Below are 23,586 nucleotides of genomic sequence, written 5' to 3' on the forward strand. Positions count from 1 at the left end.
CATTGTGTTTACCAGTGACAGCAAATTCAATTAGCCTACAAAAATGATCTATCCACATTAAAATAATAATTGTAAAACAACTTTCTCTTTACATTTAAATAAAACTACTCTTAAAAATAAAGGTATTTTATTGGCATTAAAGGTTCATTGAAGAACATTTAACATCCATAGATCCTTTCCTTTGACCAAAAGCTTCTTTATAGTGGAAAAAGGTTCTTTAGCTTTTATAAATGTTCTTCAGACCAAAAAAAGGTTCTTTAAGAATTGTTTACTTCGGGAACCAAAAATGTTTCTTCTGCATTTCAGTATTGCTGTGAAATGTTTCTTTGTAACCTTGTTTTTAAGAGTGTATGTAAATGTATTAAAATGTTCTGTTCTTATTAAAATGAAATAATTACAAAATTAACCTGCTCTGAAGTCCAAATTCTGTGATAATATTATATGCTTGGTCTGTGGTATGTATTGAAATACTATAATTTTAGTATAAAAGTTCTGCCAAGATTAATCTAATATCTTTCTTAAATGTATAACTTTTTTTTCTTCCAAGTTAAACAATTCAATTAAATTGATGCGATTTCAAGTTTTCCTTTCTCTTTGGAGTGTTACAAGCTGATTGTGCATAGATAAGACCCCTGAAGTTGCAAAGTCTCAAAACCAAAGAGATATTCTTTATCAAAGTTAAGACTCTGCCACGCCCCCCTAAAACGGCTCGTTCTAACACGCCCCCACATATCTACCGCACTATGTGGAAAATTTGCATAATGCCACCCAAATGTTCACGCAAAGAAACAAGGCGTGGTTTCAGTAACCGCATTTAGTGTTGATGCAGCCATGTCAGGGAGACGCTGTGTGTTTCTAGACGAAAGCAAAAGCACTTTATTTGGCCTTTCGAAAGTAGATGCATTTAGGAATCTTTAAGATTACTTACAACAGAACAGCAATGCATTTTATGGACGACCGTTTCGTGAACCTAGGAGAGGAGGTAATTCTGACTTTGCTATGACAATCTGGCGCTTCTGAATCAGCTACTGTTCTGTTATTAGTTTAAGTATTTGCTACTGACTGTTCAAATGCAGAGTTTTGCGCATCGTGTGTGAGCGAGAGAGAGAGAGAGCGCGAGAGAGAGAGAGCGCGAGAGAGAAAGAGAGAGCGAGCGTGAGAGAGAGAGAGAGAGAGAGAGCGAAAGAGAGAGAGTCACATCACAGTAGAGTCAGCTGTCTTAACCGTGGCTTGTGTACTGCAAACACATACCAGCTTCATCACTGTGTCTGTCACGCGACTCAGTTGCCCTTTCAGGCTTGAACTGATGGTAAAACTAATGACATTATTTACTGTCTTTACATTTATTTTGAAAGATGAAGCTCGCGATTATGGTAAGGGGCGTTACATTTCCGACAAGTGCTTGCGGTGTTTGGCCAATCACAATGCACTGGGTCAGCTGGCCAATCAGAGCAGACTGCACTTGTCGGAAGGAGGGACTTTGTTGAAAACGAAATGTTTGAGAGAGGCGGGGCATAGAGGACCTACAATAATGTACAGTATTTGAAAAATAATGTGTTTTTTGAACATTAAAGCATGTCAACATATTCTGTTACACCAAATACACAAAATAATGATCTTTAAAAAAGCATCATATGACCCCTTTAACAATTAACATGAGAAGTTCCCTTTCAAACAAATAACCAAGCTCAACATTGTCAATTTTGCTTAAAGCTCCATCGGGAAAAATCTGTAGAGAATTAAAGTGTGAAACATCTGTCATGACAGATAAAAACACTTTATTTAGTATTTTACATGAGTGCAGTCTCCTCTTGCATGGTAATGTGTCTCCTCATTCCAGAGGAGACAGAGAGTCAGGTGCAGGCACAAGGTTAATGAAAATACTGGACTGTACACACTGGGCAACACCATTTCAGGTAGCTGGGCAAAGCAGCGAGGCCACTCCAGGTAGGGTTCTGCTCAGCTAGAGACGAGTCCTCTCAATCCAAGGTCTGTGCAACCCCCGTTACTCATTCAAAGGCCATTCACGCAGAAAAACACTGAGTTTATGCTGTCTCGCAAGTCCTGCATTTTTAAGTTAGTTAGTTGCAGATTGTTTGTTCACAGGTCTCAATAATCTGTAATAAATTAATCAAACAAGTTCGTTTGACGTCGCTGGGTCACCTTCACAGTGAGTGACACCCGGCCTCCACGTCCTGTGGGAAAGATAGAGAGAGCACACTGCTATCTGAGGTCAGAGGTCATCTTACTCGCAGCCGTGACATCATCCATTCTAGACCCTGGCAGAGCCTGCGGACAGGAAAGAGACATTCAGCTCGGCCAGTTAACAATGCTCCTTTTTCTTTCTGTAAATCGGACAAAGAAAGACATTTGTGCTTTCTGCCTGTCAGTCAGAGAAAAGCCTCTGAACTAATGACCCTGGCCATAAAATGAGGTGCAGCAAACATTAATGACCAAGCACACTTTGTTTCAAAATCCACTGACTTTCTGGATCACATTATGGCTTAAAACGTATTTATATTATTTTCTGTGCATTATGGTATCTGTGTGCATCCACAAAGCAGTTAGAATGGAGTTAGAAAAAGGTCATTTGAATTTGCTTTGATACGTTTTGTGAAATTTTGCATTGGCCAGGGTTGTCCATGAAAGCTAATTTCCACCATAAAAAGTCATGCTTTGGTAAATCAGTCATAACACAGAAGTCAAAATTATGAAATAAAAAGTCAAATTTATGACATGCTAAGTTGCACCTTTTAACAATTTCCACTTTTTGTCAATTTTTTAATTTTAACACCAATTTAAACCTTTTTTTGTCAATTATGCTTTATCTCATTTGAACTTTTTGTAATAATTTTAACTGCCATAATTACGACATCTCTCAATTTAAACTTTATGCCATAATAATGACAAAGTCAATTCCTCAGATATTTTTTGTTTTCATAATTTTGACTTTTGTCATAATAGTACCAAAAAGTCAATATGAAAAAAAGTATAAATTACAAGATAAAAAGCAATAATTATTTCTGTGCCAATAGCCTCGTGGACATATAGCGCAGTTGCGCTTCAGGGGTCCCGAGTTCGAGTCCCGGCTTGCGACCTTCCTGTCCCCTTATCGCTCTCCCACTTCACTTCCTGTCAATATTTAACTGTTCTATCAAAACAAAGGCCAAAATTCCAAAAATAAATATTTTTGTCCAAAAATTGACCAAAAAGTATTTTTTTAAATAAAAAGTCAAAATTATGAGAAAAAAAGTCAATGACAATATTTTTTAATCTTTATTTAAAGGGTTAGTTCACCCAAAAATGAAAATTAGCCCATGTTTTACTCACCCTCAAGGCAGCCTAGGTGTATATGACTTTCTTCTTTCAGACGAATCCAATCAAAGTTATATTAAAAATGATCCTTCAAGCTTTAGAATGGGAGTAGTTTTTGTTCAACAGTCCAAAAATAGTCAAATAAAGAGCATCCATCCATAATAAAATGTGACTCACACTGCTCCGGGGGGTGAATAAAGGCCTCCTGTAGCGAATCAATGCGTTTTTTTATTAGAAAAATATAAATATTTAAAACATTATAAACACTTTTCTCTCACTTCCGCTAACTGTCATACGAGCAAGCCGTTCCGAGCGGATGACATAGGACGTACGCGTTGGGCGCGCCTCTGAGATATGCTAGTTGTTTACAGGAGCAAAGGAAGCAAAGTTTCCTTACTTTAGCAAAGGAAAACCAGTCTCCTCTTGGCTTATATCGAAATCCTCCGACATTTTTCTTTACAAATCCTTGTTTTGTGCTTCTAATCATGACCGGCGTTTTGTTTTGTCTCTCTTCCATGCTTCCGCGTTCGTCACTAATCATCGGCGCATGCACTGCGCATACATTCTATGCCATCCACCGGAACGGCTTGCTCATACGACAGTTAGCGCAAGTGAGAGAAAAGTGTTTATAACGTTTTAAATATGGATATTTTTCTTACAAAAACACATTGATTTGCTACAGGAGGCCTTTATTCACCCCCTGGAACCGTGTGAGGCACATTTTAATATGGAATATGAAAACGCTTTATTTGACTACTTTTGGACTGTTGAACAAAAACACCCACCTATTGCCATTCTAACGCTTGGAAGAGCAAGGATACATTTTAATATAACTTTGATTGGATTCATCTGAAAGAAGAAAGTCATATACACCTAGGATGCTTTGAGGGCGAGTAAATCATGGGCTAATTTAATTTTTGGGTGAACTAACCCTTTAAATAGTTTTGTCCTTATGTGGTGAAAATAGGCATATTTCTATAGTTTGTATAAAGGCATCAAAGATGGAAAATTCTGGTTTATTAAAGGGGTCATATGATGCTTTTTTAAAGATCATTATTTTGTGTATTTGGTGTAACAGAATATGTTGACATGCTTTAATGTTCAAAAAACACATTATTTTTCAAATACTGTACATTATTGTAAGTCCTCTTTTTCTACAAAGTCCCTCCTTCCGACAAGCGCAGTCTGCTCTGATTGGCCAGCTGACCCAATGCATTGTGATTGGCCGAACACCGCAAGCACTCGGCGGGAAATGTAACGCCCCTTACCATAATCGCGAGCTTCATCTTTCAAAATACATGTAATGACAGAGCCCGAAAGGGGAACAGAGTCTCGTGACAGACACAGTGATGAAGCTGGTATGTGTTTGTGATGTGACCCCCACCCCTCCCCTCTCTCTCGCTCGCTCTCTCTCTCGCTCGCGCTCTCTCGCTCTCTCTCTCTCTCGCTCACACACGATGCGCAAAACTCCGCATTTGAACAGTAAATAGCAAATACTTAAACTAATAACAAAACAGTAGCTGATTCAGAAGCGCCAGATTGTCATAGCAAAGTCAGAATGACCTCCTCTCCTAGGTTCACGAAACGGTCGTCCATAAAATGCATTGCTCTTCTGTTGTAAGTAATCTTAAAGATTCCTAAAGGCATCTACTTTCGAAAAGCCAAATAAAGTCCTTTTGCTTTCGTCTAGAAACACACAGCGTCTCCCTGACATGGCTGCTTCAACACTAACTGCGGTTACTGAAACCACGCCTTCTTTCTTTGCGTGCACATTTGGGCGGCATTATGGTAATTTTCCACATAGTGAGGTAGATATGTGGGGGCGTGTTAGAACGAGCCGTTTTAGGGGGGCGTGGCAGAGTCTTAACTTTGATAAAGTATATCTCTTTGGTTTTGAGACTTTAGTCTTTGCAACTTCAGGGATCTTATCTATGCACAATCAGCTTGTAACACTCCAAAGAGAAAGGAAAACTTGAAATCGCATCATATGACCCCTTTAATAAAAACAAGCATAGAAACACAAGGAAATATCTGTATTTGTCTGATGGCAATTGCCGTCTAAGCAACTTTTAGACATCTAATACGGATTCATCACTTCCATCAATGCTAGTTCTATATTCAGCCAAAATGACCAGAACAGTAGACTGTTACACAATCTGTGACTCATTACATCTCTACTGATGGAAAAAAATAATTCAACTGGATCTTTGTATTACATGTTTTTTGTGTGGCTCTGTAGGTTTTTGTGGCTTTACCCTTCTCCAGTGAGAGCACAGCAGGCCTGGATGTGCCACTGATGGTCTTTGACAGAGGTAAGCTGAAGACTCTGGGAAATCTCAGCAACAGTCATACAACCCTTCACATCTTGCTTGTTGGCGAAAATCAACAAACCAGCTTTTTTCAGATCCTAATAAAGAGAAAAGAGGAATTGAAATCAAGTAGTGTGATGATGGAACAGAAGAGAAAACCAGACAGTCTCAGAATAATCCCTTCAGCAAATATGTGTGCATGAACACCAGTTCTCATAGTGACATACATATACTCGCCTCATGGGCTAACATCCTGTAGAGCTCCTCTCTGGTCACTGAGATTCTCTCTCTGTCTGTGCTGTCCACGACCACGATCACAAACTGCACAGGAGAAACACATTAATGAGACGTACTCTTTATAGTTCAAGATAATTTTACAACTGTCTCAGTGCGTCTACCTCTGTGTTAGTGTAGTAAGTGTTCCAAGAGGAGCGTAGTGATTCCTGTCCTCCAATGTCCCACATAAGGAAATGCGTATTATTGACCACAATCTCTTCCACATTGCTGCCTATGGTGGGTGAAGTGTGCACCACCTCATTCATAGAGCTGGAGATTACAAAAATGACATGAGCACAAAAAGAACAACAAATAGGACAATACCACAAATACAAAAACACTACAAAATGAGGCTGTAATTTGCATGATGTAATCACACCATTGCATAAACTTGTGTATATGTTTGGTGTCAGTAATTTTTTGAAAGAAATTAATACTTCTATTCAGCAAGGACACATTAAATTGATCAAACGTGACAGTATAGACATTTACAATGTTATAAATGTTTCTATTTTAAATAAATGCTGCTCTTTTGAACTTTCTATTCAAGGAAACCTGAAAAAATATCACAGTTTACACATAAATATTAAGTAGCACAACTGTTTTCAACATCAGCATATTAGAATGATTTCTGAAGGATCATGTGACACTGAAGACTGGAGTAATGGCAGCTGACAATTCAGCTGTATCATCACAGGTATAAATTATGTTTTAAAATATATATGAATAAAACTGTTATTATTTATTGTTTTTACTGACCCCAAACTTTTAAATTATAACTGTTTAAATCAAGAATGGACTATTAGATTTCTAACTAGATTATAACTAGTGCAATAGTACTTACAACTGATAAAGTATGGTGGTCTTTCCTGCATTATCCAGCCCAACAATAATGACTTTATGCTCTGGGGGAAAAACAGGAAGACAGTTAGGCTAAATGTTTTAGTAAACACTTTAGATCATACCCAGCATTGCAGCCATTCATCTTTGATTTTGATTGATTTCAAATTAACTAGAATATTTCATACACAATCATGTGTAAAACCAGTATTTGACTGTGTTATTAAGAAATGTGTCATCCTATACAGTAACTCAAAGTATAATGGGTGGTGTCAAAGTCTTCTCACAACAGAAAGGAACTGAGCAAATATAAAGAACTGAATAATGGCCAACCCCAAAGAGTAAAATATGCTGCATGTCTCAAACATGTTTTAGGCTTGAGACCAAAAGAGCCAGCCCAGCTCCTGCCCTTAAAGGCACTGTTTAATACCTATATTAACCACAAACAGTTGTGTACGAGATAATACAGTGCACTTTATACATTCAACTTAGTATCTGATTTTAAAAAGTTGTGAATTTGCCATAAAATGTATAAAACACCACAGATTTTTAAAATGGACCCCTGCCCAGCATCTTTGTAAAGATTCTACATTTTAAAATTACTATGATTATTATGCTGTGCAGCACCATTAACCACACTGCAAACAATTAACCAACCTCAAATTCTAAATGACTCCGGATAGGGTTGTTTGCACCTGCAAAAGCGTCAAAGGCATGACAGACTAGGTGACGTGGTAACACCTTTGAGTGTGTGTAAAGGTGGCTGAATAGTTTCCACAAGAGAAAACAATGCTTAGTTGCACTTGCAACAGAACTTCGCATACCGCAGTTTATCAAGCATGACAATGGCAAAAAGCATAATATGCAAATATCTTAATCTAATCTAATTTAACTGACTGCCTCATGCAAAATAGCCAACACGTTTTTTCTGCCTCATTGCCCAACAGAGGAAACAGGTTTTATATAATAATACACATATCAGTCACCTTTTTGAGGGGGTTTCTTCTTCATATAGCAAAAGTGATTGTGAAAACTAATTTGGCTGGAAATTAAACACGTCTCTCACGCAATTATAATTTTGATAAAACCATTAAATAGAAAAGGGAAATGAAATCAGCATCCACAGACAGGACGTGAGGAAACATTTGAAGACTTGCTGCGATTCATATCTGCTGAAACTGATAAACTTGTTAGACATGATACCCGAATAGGATTATTTCAGTATGATCAAACCGCAATTGTCTGAACCAGTTTTCAAATAATCAGAATTCTCATTAGAGGTCATAAATTACAAGACACCCTGAACCTGAAGATGATTGACAGACAATATGAATTGGAGAATAAAGAGAAAGAAACTAAAGAGGAAAGACTAACTCTTATCTGAGTCAACCCCATGAATAGACATACAACAGAAGAAAACACTGCACTCCACGTCACTACTACAGACCTGCATTAGGTATTCAAGGACATTCAGACACACCCATTCAGATGTGTTACAAAATGAGTCATGCACAAGTATGCACATTAGATAGACTGCTGTCCTTTTTGGGGACACAGAAACTTGTTTTGTCTGAAAAAAAGAGAGAGCGCTCTCAAAAGATCATTCTGTAGAGAAGACCTCAGTCTTGCGCTTGTTAGACTGGGCCATTTAATTTGAAATGAACAAACAAAAGAGCAAAAGCTCAAATAAAAGCATTCCAAAGAGATGCTTTTACCAAGACACTGTGAAACTGATGACACTCAGAATTTAAGGCTGATATAATCATCATGTCAGCTAAGAATTCATATGCCAAAGAAGGTCCAAAGGTTAGGGTGTATTGTAATTTATGAGCTTTAGTACTTCAATGAAATGTTTTGCTTTCTCATTTCTTGTATTCACAAGAACATACAAAATAGCTTATTACCTAGTCCTTTTGTTTGTAGCAGAAAAGATCATGGCTAAATGGCACACACGAGGTGTAACGCATTGAAATATAAAACTGTGTTGACATTTAGATTTAAAAAGGTGCCTGGAGTTACACGGTTCCGGGTCTCTCTTTCTAGCTGAGCTCATAAACAGGCATGACAAGGTCTCAAAAAAACAAAAAAAAACAAAAAAAAGGTAATGATATCTGTAAATTATCCAACTTTAATATAAGCTTGTACTCTCCTTTTTGTTTTTTTTGAAAACTGTGAAATATGACTATTCAATTTCAACCAATCATAATCTATGTAACCAGCCAGGCAACTTTAGTCTGTGACATCAGTAAGATTATTTGTTCACAGAAAAATGTTTCATTTGCAAGGCATTAACACTACATAAATATACAACAGTAATGCACAAAGCTGACAACTAAAACAAAAAGACAAAACTAGCCGGTTCATCACAGTGCGGGATTTCATTTGCAGTGTCAACTATCACAACATCTACCCTAAAGACTGAGAAACATTTCAAAGAAACCTTACACTCACATTCTCAAAGTTTGTTCCTGGAAAGCTTCATACTAACCTGAACAATAACAGACATGAAACTGAGGAATAAACAAAGAAAAATCAAAGGGGTACAACGTGTGCATGAAGGGCTTAGAATCTACCCATTCACAGGCTCTGATTAGATCACTTCTGTCTATTGCATGAAATGTTTTGAAAGAATTTAAGCAGTTGTGTGAGGCAATTCTGAAGTGTGATGCAAAACATGGACAACAAAACACGGATGTGTGTTTTAGGCATGAAAAGATTTACTTTAGATGTTTGGGGTCAGTACAATTTTATTTTTTGAAAAAAACAAAAAAACTAAAATCAATACCTTACCTTTATTTAGCGAGGATACTTCAAATTGATCAAAAGTGACCGTAAAGAGATTTATAATGTTAAAATAAATATCTATTTCAAATAAATGCTGTTCTTTTGAACTTGCTATTCAAGAATCTTGAAAAAAAAGTAGCACCATTTTCCACAATTTTAAGCAGCAAAACTGTTTTCAATGTAATAATGACAAATGATTCTTGAGCAGTAAATCAGCATACACATATTAAAATGATTTCTGAAGGATCATGTGTGGCACTGAAGTAATGTTGCTTTGCCATCAATAAAATAAATTACATTTTAAAATATTAAAATAGAGAACCACTCTTTTAAATTGTAATAATATTTCACAATATGTACTGTATTTTTGATCAAATGCATAACCTTGTTGAGCATAAGAGACTTCTTTCGAAAACATTAAAAATCTTACTAACCCCAAACTTTTGAACAATAATAAGTCACCTTTAATGACTTCCCAGGTGAAAAAAGTGCACTTCCATAATGTACTTAAAGTGCTCTATTTTCACGCACTAATTTTGTACTTAGTATACTAAAAATGATTCTTTAGTACTTCTTAAGACAAACTTAAGATCATCTAAGTGTACTCAACTGTGCTATTTTGGGACACCATGAATACGAATTAAAATGCACTTTTAACAGACTATCTCTGTATTTTAAAATATATATTTAGTTACCACTTGTAGTACACTTGAACCATCTTTCATACACTAGTACACTCAAGTGTACTACAAGTGGTGAGTAAACAATTTTTTTTAAACAGAGATAGTATGTTAAAAGTGATTTTAGTTCATATTCATGGTGTCCCAAAATAGCACAGTTGTCATCTTTCATACACTAGTACACTCAAGTGTACTACAAGTGGTGAGTAAACAATTTTTTTAAACAGAGATAGCATGTTAAAAGTGATTTTAGTTCATATTCATGGTGTCCCAAAATAGCACAGTTGAGTACACTTAGATGATCTTAAGTTTGTCTTAAGAAGTACTAAAGAATCATTTTTAGTATATTAAGTACAAATTAGTGCGCAACAGAGCACTTTAAGTACATTATAGAAGTGTACTTTTTTCACCAGTTAACATTTTTGGGTTACTATAGGCTACTTCATCTAAACAAAAAAGAAATAAAACAGACTAATGATGGTGCTGCATCTGACTGTAGGCAACAGTCTCCAACTCTCACGTTACAAGGTTCACCCATATCACAATGATCTGTTCAGCTAATGAGTAAGGTGAGAACTGAAGAGAAACGTTCCACTGGGTTGTGTTACAATTTGCACATGCTCAATACCCCATACACTGATGTGGAAATCTTTCAAACAAGATTATGCTTTATGGATATCCCACACCATGTATAATAAATGAGAGACCACTGACTATCCCATGGACGTGTGTAACAAGTAATGCTGACACAAAACCCAGTGCTTTGAGGATCGCTCAATACCCCATACACTGATGTGGAAATCTTTCAAACAAGATTATGCTTTATGGATATCCCACACCATGTATAATAAATGAGAGACCACCTGGCTATCCCATGGACGTGTGTAACAAGTAATGCTGACACAAAACCCAGTGCTTTGAGGATTACACCACTGTCACAGAAACAGGCTGACCAGCGCTGCAAAATCACAGAGGAAAGAGGCACAAATTATCAGGCTTAAAAAAGCAAAGAGTGCTGCATTGGGTGTTTCACTTGGCTGCTGAATAAGCAGGTTAATCTATTCTCAGTGCTGACAACTGACTTTCACATTCACTTTATATTGATATTACCTCAGTTGGTAAGTTTTATGTATTTCCAGACGAAATACATAAAACCAAACATGTCACTGACTGCATAGGGGAATATAACAATACTCAAATACAACGGTAAAATATGTTCAACCACATTTATTCTTATATGAAAATTACATAAGCGCGTCACAGAGTTTGACATGTTACACAACAATTATCTTTTAGTAAGTAAAAAATTAAGATATCAGGGTTCAACCTCCAAAAACAGAGCCTGAACCTGACAGCACAGTAACGTTACCTGTCAACAGCCAGTCCTGAAACACCTTAGGCAGGTTTATTGAAGCCTTATCGACTGTTTTAATGTAATGACATACGTTCTCAGAATATTTTTGTATTTACAACATGTTTATAAATATTTTAGTCGTATATAAGCACCAGCATCGCTGTTTTAAAACGAAACTATAGCAGCAAACACTTGCTAGCTAGTAAAAAAAAAACATAGCCAGTCTATATTTAAACAGAATGTGACCGAATTATGATTATAAATACACTATTTTACGTACCTTGGTGGTTAAAAAGCCTCCATAATTTTGTGAAAATGATTCCCATCGCTGGGGTCCGGCCTCGGGCAACACCACCCAGCAAACAGAGACTGAAAATCTATCTGCTAGCCAGCTAAGCTAACGATCCGGTTCAGTGTAAAATAGTGCTGTCGGTAACAGTTATTCACTCCTTTAATATTCTCCTCTCAATGGCGTCCATGTTTTGTGAGGTTGGGATGTCTAAGTACTGCATCATTTCAGTGCTGTCATGTCTGGAGGTAAGGGAAATGAGAGCGTTCGTTCATTTGGTTCTGCGGCAGTGAGGCGAGTGTCTGTTCAGTGCCGCAAAAGCTGAACTCAATCAGAGCTGCTTTACAGCCACGCAACACTCACCGGAAGTCACTCGCGCGGCCTGCCTCTAAATCTATTGCGCAGCCTCTACCTAGGCAGCATAGCAGGACACTTAAAAAGGGTAGTAATAAGAGTCATCGTACATGCACAATTTTAAATGATTGTTGGGAATATAAAAAGAATGGAGGGAATAGTTTTGGTTGGAAGTATGAACAGTGGGTCAAGGATTGTGGTCTGGAGAATGAAGAAATCTGTCCCAACATGCCATTAAATGGGGTATCGGTATGGAATATTCCTGAACCCATTGTTGAAATGAGATTGTTGGAGGCCCGGGAAAAAGCAGAAGAAAGATATACTAATAGTTATGAAATCAATGTTTTTATGAGAGAAAATGTTTATTCTTTTATACAGATCTACAGATGATCTAAAGACCCAATCAAACAAAAAGTGGGCATAGGAGTGTACATTCCAAGATTTAAGACGAAAATAAGTTTAAGGTTAAGTGACAAATTGTCTGTATATTCTACAGAATTAACTGGACTTTCTCATCACCATCTGCATTTGGTGGTTATCAGTGTATTACAAAGGTACAAAACAAATGTCAGTAGCCTACTTCAATAGGTTGGTATATTAACATTATATCAGTAACTGTAAATTTAAGTTAAAACCATAAAATCTAAAACATTGCTACCATATTTTTTACGATAAAATTCCGGCAACCACAGCTGCCGGTTTTTTACCGTAAATTTTACGGAATTTTTTTTACAGTGTAGGATTGCAGTGGGTAGAACAGATTAAGCCAAATAAGACTCCGACTGTAATTTGCTCAGATTCTTCATCAGCTCTTAAAAGTATATTGTCTACAAAAACTGATAGAGAAGACCTGCTAGTAGAAAAGTATACATTACTGTGCAGACTGAAAATAGAGGGTATAATCGTATACTTTTGTTGGGTAACAGCACATATTGGGATAGTAGGGAATGAAACAGCGAACAAGTTAGCAAAATAAGCTTTAAAGAAAAACTTTCTGGATGTTAAGGTACCTCTGGGAAGGAATGAGATAAAATAGTCAGATGTTTAAGGTGGTTTTAACATTTTTAGAGCTCACAGGATTGGACCACAGGATTTAGTGTTTGAGGATGAGGATCATGATGCTTCTGCCCATGTCGGAGGTTGAGGAGCACAGTGTGGAAGCTGGAGGAGCTGAACACGCAGCGCCAGCTGAAGCTTGGGCTCTGATCCTCTGGGGTGGGTGGGGCATTACAAAAAAAAGTGTTTTCCTTCAGTACAGATTCATCACCCATGTGCGCAAGATATACAGTAGGTGGCGGTAATACTCCTAAGGAATGAACGGCCATTGAACAAAAAGAAGAAGAAGAAGAAGGGTAGCTGTTAACGTGTCGTGCATGCTGATGACAATAAAAATTATAACTACAGGCTGTTTGGTTCGCGAGCACGACGATTAATAAACAGTCTCTGTTTACATCCATACACTATCAAAATAGTGTATATTTTTGGAGCAGCTGGTCACAGTAAAGAGCGACGCACAAGCCAGCACATTTGAAGATGTCTGTAACGGAGATGTTTAGCTACATCCAAGGATTTTTGAGTGCTGATCAAGATATTCGAGAGGTACACAACTGCACTGACACGTAAAAAAAAGGTTTCCTTGGAGAAAAAAAAAGAAAAGAAGAAGAAGCAACGTAAAGTCCGTTTGGATTGTTATGCACGTGTCGCAGAACCTCTACATAAAATATTGCTTTATCAGTAATATTCACAGTAATACAATTTGTGACTTGTGAATTAGATATAATAATGTGCAACGGATGTCAAAGTCTAGACAGAAAGTTCTGCTGATCTCTTTTTGAATTTTGCTTTTTTTTAAAAAAAAATCCATATAACGTTATGTGCTCGGATGACTGTCATCTTTCTATGCTCTTCCTGTAGGACATAAGAAAAGTTGTCCAAGTTCTGGAGCAGACAGCGAGAGAGATCCTCACTGTTCTTCAAAGTGTCCATCAACCAAGTGGTTTCAAAGACAGTAAGTTAAAATACTTGATCTTTTTGTCTACATAATGTCTTTTCTAATACATTTTCACTCCCTCCTCCAGTTCCCAGCAAGTGTTTGAAGGCGAGAGAGCTGTTCTGCACTGTAAGAAACCACACTGGAGAGCTGAAAACTAAGTTCCCTGTGGAACAGTACTATCGGTTAGTGTAGAGGGATTGTTTCCCCTCAGTGATTGAATAGATCATGCTTCTGTTCTAGTCTTGATAATTATAATAAAAACTGGCACATCCTCATCTTTCCATAGGTATCATGAACACTGGAGATTTGTTCTTCAACGACTTGCCTTCCTTGCAGCTTTTGTGGTATACCTGGAAAGCGAGTCCTTGGTTACACGTGAGGAAGTGGCAAAAATACTTGCCAGTATGTAATGTTCATGTTTATTTATATTGCATATCTTGAATACTTGTGAGACTGCTGTAGATTAATTCTAATTTACACTTACACAGTTGAAGTCGACAGAGAAAAAGGGTTTCATTTGGATGTGGAAGACTATCTTGCAGGAGTTCTTATTTTGGCCAGTGAGCTGGTAAGTGTTTTTCCTCTCTAATTCATTCAAACTACCAATCTTATTATCTTTAGTAGTATTAATGTACCTGCTACTATATTTAAACATATATGCTTACATTAACTTAGCATTAAAGGGATCAAGACATGGATTTTTTTTAAATTTAATTCCTTTGTTAACTTATAATAAAATAAAATAAAAATTTTTTAAGGGGCTATATTTAAGCCTTTAAGGCTTCTCAGTAAACAGCCACTGTTTTGATTGTCTAACATCATTGCATAGGAAACAATACCACCATCCCCTCACTATTGCATGTAAGTAGGTGTCATTAAAATGAAACCATTCACTTGTTTCTGATGCTGGGATCCTTCTGAAGGCTGTACAGAGACACAAATACATCACAATGAACATTCTTTACTCTTCCATTTGTCCTGTTGTCAGCAGACTCAATAAATACAATATACAAAGTACCTGTCACTATATTAGACATTCATTATGCAGTTATAGTGTCCAAAGGAATTCACGTTAACAATATTACTGCAACATCTACAAACCAAAATGTTTTGGGAAAAAATAACGCTTTCAGTTGTATTCATCTTTAACTATTTTTTGTTTTCGCTTTTTTGGGCAATAAATCGCACTCATACAAGTGTAGGGAGTCATAGTGAGCGAGTTTATAATTATAATTGTACAAAGTTATCCAAAAGAACCTACTGTTGATCTGCATTTAATGCAGACTGGGTGTCAAATTTTTTTCAGAATCTAAAAAACACTGGTGAACAAACTTTTTTCAGGTACAGGTAGAATTTTATGCCAAGTGGCAACCAGAATTAAGGGCCATTCACACGCGTTGTTGTGTTAAAAACAACTTGAGATGTGAGCAGCAGAATGGAAAAAAGTAAGGTTTTGAGGTCAAACTTATTTTAACTTGAGTGCCGTGTTTTTAGAATGTCACAAAAGACGTAATCAGAATTGTCAAACAACTTTTCTTTTTTTTTACATAAAAAAAAAATAGTATGCAAATGCAAAAATGTGTTCTTTGTGAACAGTCCATACCCGTTGTGTTGTCATATCATTGAGATTGTTACAACGAGCCGCTAGATTAAGATGTGCATTTATGATATTTTGATATTTTGCATTATTGTGGATTTTGCCTTTTTGATGTGAAATAAACTTTGGCAAGAGCGGAAAGAGTGCGAATGAAATTAAAAGCACAATATATCTGTTGCATTTTTTTCCATTTAGTCGAGGCTGGCAGTGAACAGCGTGACCGCAGGTGACTATGGACGTCCGCTTAGGATCTCAAACTTTATCAACGAACTTGACTCTGGCTTTCGGTTGCTCAACTTAAAAAACGACCCTCTTCGCAAGCGCTACGACGGCCTCAAGTACGATGTGAAGAAGATCGAGGAGGTGGTGTACGATCTCTCAATCCGAGGCCTTGCTAAGGAGCAGGAGGCTGGAGGAGATAAGTAGAGGCGGTGTGGGAACGCAAGAGGCTGCGGGGCACTACCCTGGCTGAGATTCTCCACGACTAGAAGAGTGGTTAAACCTGTGCGAGCAGGTGGTCGGAGGAAGAGGGGAGGGAATGGAGGTTTTAAAGCCCCAGCAGCCTTGGGCGGTATCTTTTAAGCCACCTGCCCACCATGACCGAGATCAGTTCAGGTTTTAGTGGGGAGATCTTCTCTTTCTCACTTTTTTTGAGAGATGCCTATGTACAGATGCATTTGTTTGCCTGTTTTTTTTTCTTTGTTTGATTGTATGCTTTTTTATTATTGTTGATGTTTTTGTCTCGGCCATGTCTCTTGTGAATCATTGTGCAGTCAAACAAGAAGGAAAAAAACTTTTTTTTGGGTGAGAGATACTTAGAAATGCTGTTAAAAAACGAAGTTCTGTGCCTGTTTTGTGGCTTTATGTCCAGTTGAGTCATCAAGATGTTTTCTTGATGTTAAACTACATAAATATTACATTTTACACACACCTATGCTCATTGATTTATTAGATTGGGTTTTGTACGCAAGCACTTTTGTTGAATGTAACAGTTCAAATCACGTTAATGGTATCTTGCCAAGGTGTACATGGAGATAAATTTGAAAACCTGTGCCAAAATGTTTAGTTTCATGCCGTAATACATATTAAATCTTTAAAACATCTAGTGGATTCCTTAACCACTGGTTTGCTGTTGGTACATATTTATACTTTCATGTATTTCTCCATTAAAAAGACCGTTCATACAGTAATTATTATTTACTCACCCTCATGTCACTCCAAACCTGTCTGACTTACTTTCTTCTTGGGAACACAATATTTTTTGTCCATACAATGTCAACAGAGATCTAGTGTTGTTTTGAACCTCATTGACTTTAATTGTGGAGAAAAATCACTGTTAACATCTTCAATATCTCTTCTTTTGTGATGCACAGAAGAAAGTTATACAGGTTTGGAACTACATGAGGATGAGGAAATAATTACAATGTTAATTTTTGGATTAGTACTTGAGATCAAAGTGATTTATTAGTGCAAATTTGACCGCTGGTTTATCCCTTCTGCTTTTCGGTTCATATGTTTCTTTCCTTTTGTTTTGGCTCTTATGTTGTTGCATGAAAAAATAACACTAAAACCTTCCAAACAGATGTTTTCAAAGGACAAACTGCCAGTGCTTTTGTTTTCCTTTGTAAAGGTTTATGGCAACTTTTAATGTTCCTCCCTATTTTGTTTGTGGATTCTTAGTGCATTGACTTCTTTTCATTGCTCTTCTTGTTGTGGCTTCTTTGTGGGTGCATGTTTGATCTGCTCTTTCAGTGTTTTTGGGGGGCTTTTACTTAAAATGGTTAAAAAGAAATTCTCTGCAATAATGCTTTGTATTCTTTGTTTCTCTCCAAAGACAGATTTCTCAGAGAGAGATTTCTTAACTTTCCTGAGTATTTGCATTTGAAATGTGAATGTTCATGTGGTGTTTCGACTTTCGCTTTTCACTGGGAAAACATTTGCTTGTTCACTAATGTTATATAATAAAGATTCACACTGGGAATAATGTTCTCAGAAAATATGGAGTCAGTTGAGAGAGATGGACACTCATCATTTTTAATTGTAATTCACAATATTTTACACAACCGAAAAAAATATTAAATTAGGATTTTTAAGAACGGAAAAAAGTATTTATCAGCTTGACTGGTCTCAGCTCTCAGTCCTGGCAGGTTCAACTCTTTTCGTTGTGTAATGTGGAAGCTACAGTATGATATTTCTAACAGTATCAGTGCCATCGGTAAAAACAGTAAATATTCATGTTGAAACCTAAATCCAGTGATACTGACAATTTCTATCCATCAGTATTGAGTTTATACATACAGAGAGACCAGAATGACTGTGATTGATTGCTATTGCTGAAGTCAACTGTGGTTCTTTTTCTCTTAAAGCTAAAACAATCTTTAAAACAAAGTACAATAAAGCTTTGTAAACTGCAGAACAACGTCCTCGCTCCAGTTTTAGGACCTTCATATTAAAGTGCATCAAACAAAAACATTTAATGAGTTGTCGTAAAGCACAGTCTGTATATCAATGGGAAGTCAGAATATAATAGCAGCTACTGAAAAATTATACATCTGTTTCTCAATTTGACATAAGGCCTGATTCGTGTGTAAAAGGAGCGGAAAAACTTGAACAAAATAGTACTAAGGACTCATTCAGTATCAAAGAAACAAAGGCACATATTTTCTCCCCCTCGGAGATCACAAAGAAAACCAAAATTGTAATTATAAGCTACATCATTTTGGGGGGAAACATCCAATTGACATTTTTTCTATTTGAAGATCTGGTGTATAGCCACAGATGGTTTCAGCACAACCATTAATGTGGCAATGATAATAATACTTGATGCTACACCCTCATTAGACTGTGGAGAAAACATACCAAAAAATGTTTGTTACATCACCGATCACAAGAATATGGGTACCTGTGAATAAAAACAGCTCGACTGCTGCTACATAATACAATAAAGATTATTGCTGTTTTGTAAACCAGCACAGTGATACAAAAATGAAAACTGCTCCTGAATGGCAGTGGGGAAAGATGCTAATGGAAGAGAGAGAGGGGAAGAGCGAATTACAATGATCTGAAAACAAATCAGCATTACCTCAGTCTTCACACAAACACAGGTTTCCACTCTCTTGTGCATACTAAAAAGTCCACATAAAGTCCATCCAATCACAAACATGTTCCCTCATGCTTATCACAAATACCTCTTCACAACTGAGAACATTTCTTCTCAGTAGAAAACTGGTCGTACAATCAGTGTTTTACAAGTGCAGCAGTGAGGCGCCTAATAAGGCCCTCATTTTGGTATGCCAAAGGGCATTACTTTTTGCTTGACAGTGGATTTTTCCTCTTCCCAAATGTCATTTACTTCCTTTCCACTCATACAAAGTGCCCTCTTGCAGTCTATATTAATATTCAGTCAAATCACAGTAAAACCTTGCAATTTAATAGTCCAGTGGTGGAGAAACATCTACTTGGATACGGTTCCCCCACACAAATACTGTTTGCTCAACAAAATATTGATTTTTTTTAAAATTATTATTTACATCAGAGTTATGCTGGGAAGGGATGAGGGATGTGTTGCTAAGGGCTCAGTCTCAGGACCGGCTCTGGGTTGTGTTAATCATGATATTTGGGAGAGCGTTGCGTCTCTTTCTCCAGGATCCCAAATCACAAGCGTATCTCTTGATCTGACGAAACCACTGCTGAGTGCGAGGTTTGTCGGAGGCACGGAAAACGAAGGCCTCGCGTCGGATGTCCAACACCTCGAAGGTGTCTTCACAGTCGGCGTCGGCGGACACCACGCAGTTCGCCAGATGGATTGGCTCCCGTAACACAGTGAACTTCCCGCTGCTCTTGTCCTTGATGAGCACCAGTACACCGTCCTGCACCGTCTCCGAGGTTTCCAGACTCCCTTCAGTCACCGTGTCTACATTGCGCAGGGTGCGTACCATGAGTAAACTCTGAACGTTCTGGAATTTGAGGGATTTGCTTCCCTTCTTAAGCCACTGGCCATCGGCGGGCTGCGCCAATTGGAGTGGCCCCTCCATGATGAAGCGCGTGCTCTCTCGCGTCCAGCCCACCGTCTTCATCGACAGCTCTCTCATCTCAATGTTGATGACTTCTCGGTTCTTGCGACTGTCGCGCCGGAAAGAGCGCAAGGACCATGTGGCGGTCCCCTCCTGTTTGGTCTTCATGTTGATGTGCTCTAGATGGGACTCCACGCGGCTCTTGGCCTCTTTTAAGCGGGAGTAGTCTGGGTGACATTCGTTGGTGACCTTGCTGATGCGACTTAGCAGTAATGGGTACTTGGTCACACGCTGAAGCGGTGCCATGAGGAAGGAGCGCAGGTTCATGCGCCTGAGTGCTGTGTTGTCATTCTGGGACACGTCGAGGAATATCCTGAGGGATGTAAAGGAGCAAACTTTCATATACTTTCAACTTGAGTCACATATTGCATACATAACATGCAAGAGTTCTGGGCTAGTTCAGTCACTTGGCTCACTACGCACTGCAAACGTAAACATTTTGTGATGTATTGAACATTGTGGGTATACATTTTTGGTGCTGAGTCATCAAGTTAACTAGCTAGTTTATGAAATTATGGCTTAATAATAATTTCCAGTTATTCTTGCAAAATAAAAACCTAATAAAAAACTTGATTTTGGCAACAAAAAAAAGCCTTTAATCACTTTACTAATTACAACACTTAACATTTAACGAAAAATAGTTCTTTGTAAAAAAAAAAAACACTAGAGACCTTTCTTACATGTATAAACACACACACACACACTGATGGTGTTCTGAAATGAGGCAAAGATTTTTTTTAAATCAAATATAAACTAGTAACATTTTCTTGTTTAAATAAACATTACTTTCACTATTAGAAAAAGAAAACAATTCTGTTTTATATTTTTACATTAACAATGTAATCAATACTCTATTTATTAAAGCCAAGTATGAATCTCATTAAGACGTGTTTTTAAGCATTTTACATTTATTCCAAAATAACTCAAGGCAGTAACAATTTAAACAACATATTTTATTTGTGAACTTATGTTCAGATATTCTTTTTAATAGTTAACTTGATCAATGTTATAGACTATATATATTAATTATATTAATTACTAATTATTAATTATATTAATGACTCGGGTCATCAATCATCAAAGCTCGGTAAATATTGGTCACAGATTTACTTTTACCAAGCTGATTACTCACTAAAAACCCCCACAGATCATGTTTTCATGCCATTTTACCCATTATTTTGATGTAACAAACAACTTTTTAAAATTAGTCTTCCCATTAATGCCATTATATTGTTCATTCAAACTGATTCGCGAATGCACACCAAAACAAGTGACGGGATTTATCTCATGAACCAATCACAGACGAACATAACCAGTCATGGTTGTCACTGTTCATAATGGTGAAGCTAGTGAAATATTTAAGTGCATAGTGCATGTACAATCCTGAAGGATTATATTTGAAAAGACCTACTAACTGATGCTTAACTACCTTTATTTGTAACAGTGGATAACCAGTTAAGCAGTTTATATTATATATTATGTGTACCTAAGAAGCTCTTTTTCTTTCTCCAGTGTGTTGAGCATGTTCACAGATGTGGACTGCTGCAGGCAGTAGGTCTGAAACGCTGGAAGCATGTTGACAAACTCCAAGAAGATTTCTCCAATGCACACAGTCTGCAGGTCCTCATCGCCCTGTGGGGAGACAGTCACTGTTTAATTTAGGTTTGCCATTGCCATAACTTTTTTTTGAGCAGGTATTACTCCAGTCTTCAGTGACACATAATCATTCAGAAATTATTCTATAATGATGATTTGGTGCTCAAGAAACATTTCTTATTATCAGTGTTGAAAACAGTTGTGCTACTTAATATTTTTGTGGAGACTGTTATAGATTTTTTTTTTCAGGATTACAAAAAAATGTAATTAATAGAAAGTAAAAAAAAAAAAAACAGTATTTATTTGAAATAGAAGAAACTATATATATATATATATATATATATATATGCAAGAAATATAGACACACTTATGTCTTTGCTGTCAATTTAGATCAATTTAATGCATCCTCACTAAATATATATACTGTAATTTAATATACAGTCTAATGCAGCGTTTCTCAACTGGTGGGTCGTGACCCAAAAGAGGGTTGCAAGACCGTTCTGAGTAGTCTGAGGAGTGTACAGTCAAATAAACAACATCAACAGCAAAAAAGTAATTCTAAAATCTGATGTGAAACTTTTATTTTGAAAGACATGCATGAAAGCTGTTGACACTTCTGTCATTTTAAGTAAATACAGATGCAGTTTAAGTAAAGAGTGCCTGAGAAAAACACGCTGTCCCGATTCAATATCTGCAGTCAGATGAGATGTTGTCAGGCTTAATGTCAGTGTCATTATTCTGTCGTCGTTTTCATAACTTGTTACAAAATAAAAAGTCTCACACTCATGTTGTTTCAAACCTGTATGACTTACTTTCTTTTGTGGAACATAGAAGGTATTTTGAAGAATGTTGGTAACAAAGCTGTTTTGGTTACCAATGACTTTCATTGCATGAACAATAAATACTGAGATGTTTCTCAAATTATCTTCTTTTATGTTCCATAGGTTTATGTTAGGCTGTTGTAGCCTAAACATTTAAGTGTAAAAAATGTTATGTTGAATTTTCTTTAAAGCTGCTATTTAATGTCTACTTGATACTTTTCACATTTAACACAATAATAGCTTTAAATGATCTTTCGTGGGTATTTTCAAAGCCAAATTGAGTTTGTGATTAATTAGATTAATTAATCGCCACTCCTGTAATTAATTAGATAAAAAAATTGAATCGACTGACATATATACATATATATTAGGAGTGTCCTCGACAGTCATAATTACTGACGTTAACACACAGTGAAAATGTGTAACGGACGCCTCGCAGATACAAACGGGGTAAATAATGTTTTATGTTTTGATTAAAAGATAAACGTCTTTTAACGAGTTAAAATTAAACATCAGCGAAACCCTAAGAATTCACAACAGTTTTTTACAATAGTGCTCTCATTATAATGTATATCACAGTAGTTATTAATATTCTGCATTTCTGTTTTGAGCTGCGCGCGCTGAAGATGATCAGTAGAATGAAGCAGCAGGCTTTTAATCAATGGGATTTAACGCATCATTTATCTCATATAGAATACGCTTCGTTATTTATACAACATAACGTTAATATTTTGACTTTAGGCTATAGGCTATCTGCACAAAATGCCCAGAATGCATGAACGTGTCTGCGCGGCTCTGAATTAACTCCTTTTGTGGACACGTTTGTAGGATCTATGTCTCACAACAGACCCACCTACATGATGGAGACACACAGCAAACCCTCACATTCCACTGAGACAAATCGAATAACTCCTATCCAACAGATGCAGTCGTAAAACTCATGCAGGGTCAGTGAAGGTGAAGCATTTCCTGGACTGTTTGGCTATCTCTCAAGATATGCCAAAGAAGACAGTACTTTCACAGTGCTTAAAAGCGTTTTACAGGCTTTCAAGGACCAGATAGGGATACCTCATGTCCATTGGACACATAAATTGCTAAAATCCGATCAACAAAAGAGACAATTTTATAGCTCCCTGTCCCGCAGGAGATTCTCCAGCAGACTCTCAGATCTGACCTGAGAGTGACCGAAGGACCCTTCCCTTTTCCCCCGCATTCCAAAGGAAAGAGACAAGATTTCTTTTGACCATCGTTGCTAATCATTGAAAGTATAAAATTATCAGAGCATAGAATCACAAATAGTAGGTT

At 37.0% G+C, this 23,586-nt stretch overlaps 3 protein-coding genes across 6 annotated transcripts in view; 1 reads left to right on the forward strand and 2 right to left on the reverse strand.

Annotated features, from left to right (window-relative positions):
* Nucleotides 1–1,781: 1,781 nt before the first annotated feature.
* LOC107555355 (ADP-ribosylation factor-like protein 5A) lies at nucleotides 1,782–12,279 on the reverse strand. The gene is made up of 6 exons (XM_016238115.1): nucleotides 11,839–12,279; nucleotides 6,745–6,805; nucleotides 6,023–6,170; nucleotides 5,862–5,945; nucleotides 5,571–5,722; nucleotides 1,782–2,289 (listed from the first exon to the last, which is right to left on the reverse strand). The coding sequence occupies exons 1-6, from the start codon at nucleotides 11,882–11,884 to the stop codon at nucleotides 2,241–2,243; spliced, it is 540 nt and encodes a 179-aa protein (XP_016093601.1). The 5' UTR covers nucleotides 11,885–12,279; the 3' UTR covers nucleotides 1,782–2,240.
* A 1,170-nt stretch (nucleotides 12,280–13,449) lies between these two features.
* Nucleotides 13,450–17,022, forward strand: LOC107555354 (translin-like). The gene is made up of 6 exons (XM_016238114.1): nucleotides 13,450–13,800; nucleotides 14,116–14,209; nucleotides 14,280–14,376; nucleotides 14,481–14,596; nucleotides 14,683–14,762; nucleotides 15,987–17,022. Exons 1-6 carry the CDS (start codon nucleotides 13,735–13,737, stop codon nucleotides 16,215–16,217), a joined length of 684 nt encoding a protein of 227 aa, XP_016093600.1. The 5' UTR covers nucleotides 13,450–13,734; the 3' UTR covers nucleotides 16,218–17,022.
* The window catches only part of LOC107555352 (uncharacterized), a 35,543-nt gene continuing 28,450 nt past the window's right edge, over nucleotides 16,494–23,586 (reverse strand). For all 4 annotated transcript variants that reach the window (XM_016238113.1, XM_016238111.1, XM_016238112.1 and 1 more), the window contains exons 7-8: nucleotides 21,351–21,496; nucleotides 16,494–20,177 (exon numbers count right to left, since the gene is read on the reverse strand). In XM_016238113.1, coding sequence (XP_016093599.1) covers nucleotides 19,373–20,177; nucleotides 21,351–21,496 — 951 coding nt within the window. In that variant the 3' untranslated portion in view covers nucleotides 16,494–19,372. The remainder of the gene's footprint in view (nucleotides 20,178–21,350; nucleotides 21,497–23,586) is intronic.

Source organism: Sinocyclocheilus grahami, unplaced genomic scaffold (genome assembly GCF_001515645.1).
Source record: "Sinocyclocheilus grahami isolate Dianchi unplaced genomic scaffold, SAMN03320097.WGS_v1.1 scaffold532.1, whole genome shotgun sequence".
In the NCBI taxonomy this organism is placed as follows: Eukaryota; Metazoa; Chordata; class Actinopteri; order Cypriniformes; family Cyprinidae; genus Sinocyclocheilus; species Sinocyclocheilus grahami.

What these genes read in the sequence shown, in the direction of transcription:
- LOC107555355 (XM_016238115.1), bottom strand. Translation starts at nt 11,884, where the DNA reads ATGGGAATCATTTTCACAAAATTATGGAGGCTTTTTAACCACCAAG. An exon ending in GAGGCTTTTTAACCACCAAG is followed by an intron (nt 6,806 to 11,838) that starts GTACGTAAAATA and finishes TTTTTCCCCCAG; the next exon opens with AGCATAAAGTCATTATTGTT. An exon ending in ACCACCATACTTTATCAGTT is followed by an intron (nt 6,171 to 6,744) that starts GTAAGTACTATT and finishes TGTAATCTCCAG; the next exon opens with CTCTATGAATGAGGTGGTGC.
- LOC107555354 (XM_016238114.1), top strand. Translation starts at nt 13,735, where the DNA reads ATGTCTGTAACGGAGATGTTTAGCTACATCCAAGGATTTTTGAGTGCT. An exon ending in CTGATCAAGATATTCGAGAG is followed by an intron (nt 13,801 to 14,115) that starts GTACACAACTGC and finishes CTCTTCCTGTAG; the next exon opens with GACATAAGAAAAGTTGTCCA. An exon ending in CCTGTGGAACAGTACTATCG is followed by an intron (nt 14,377 to 14,480) that starts GTTAGTGTAGAG and finishes ATCTTTCCATAG; the next exon opens with GTATCATGAACACTGGAGAT.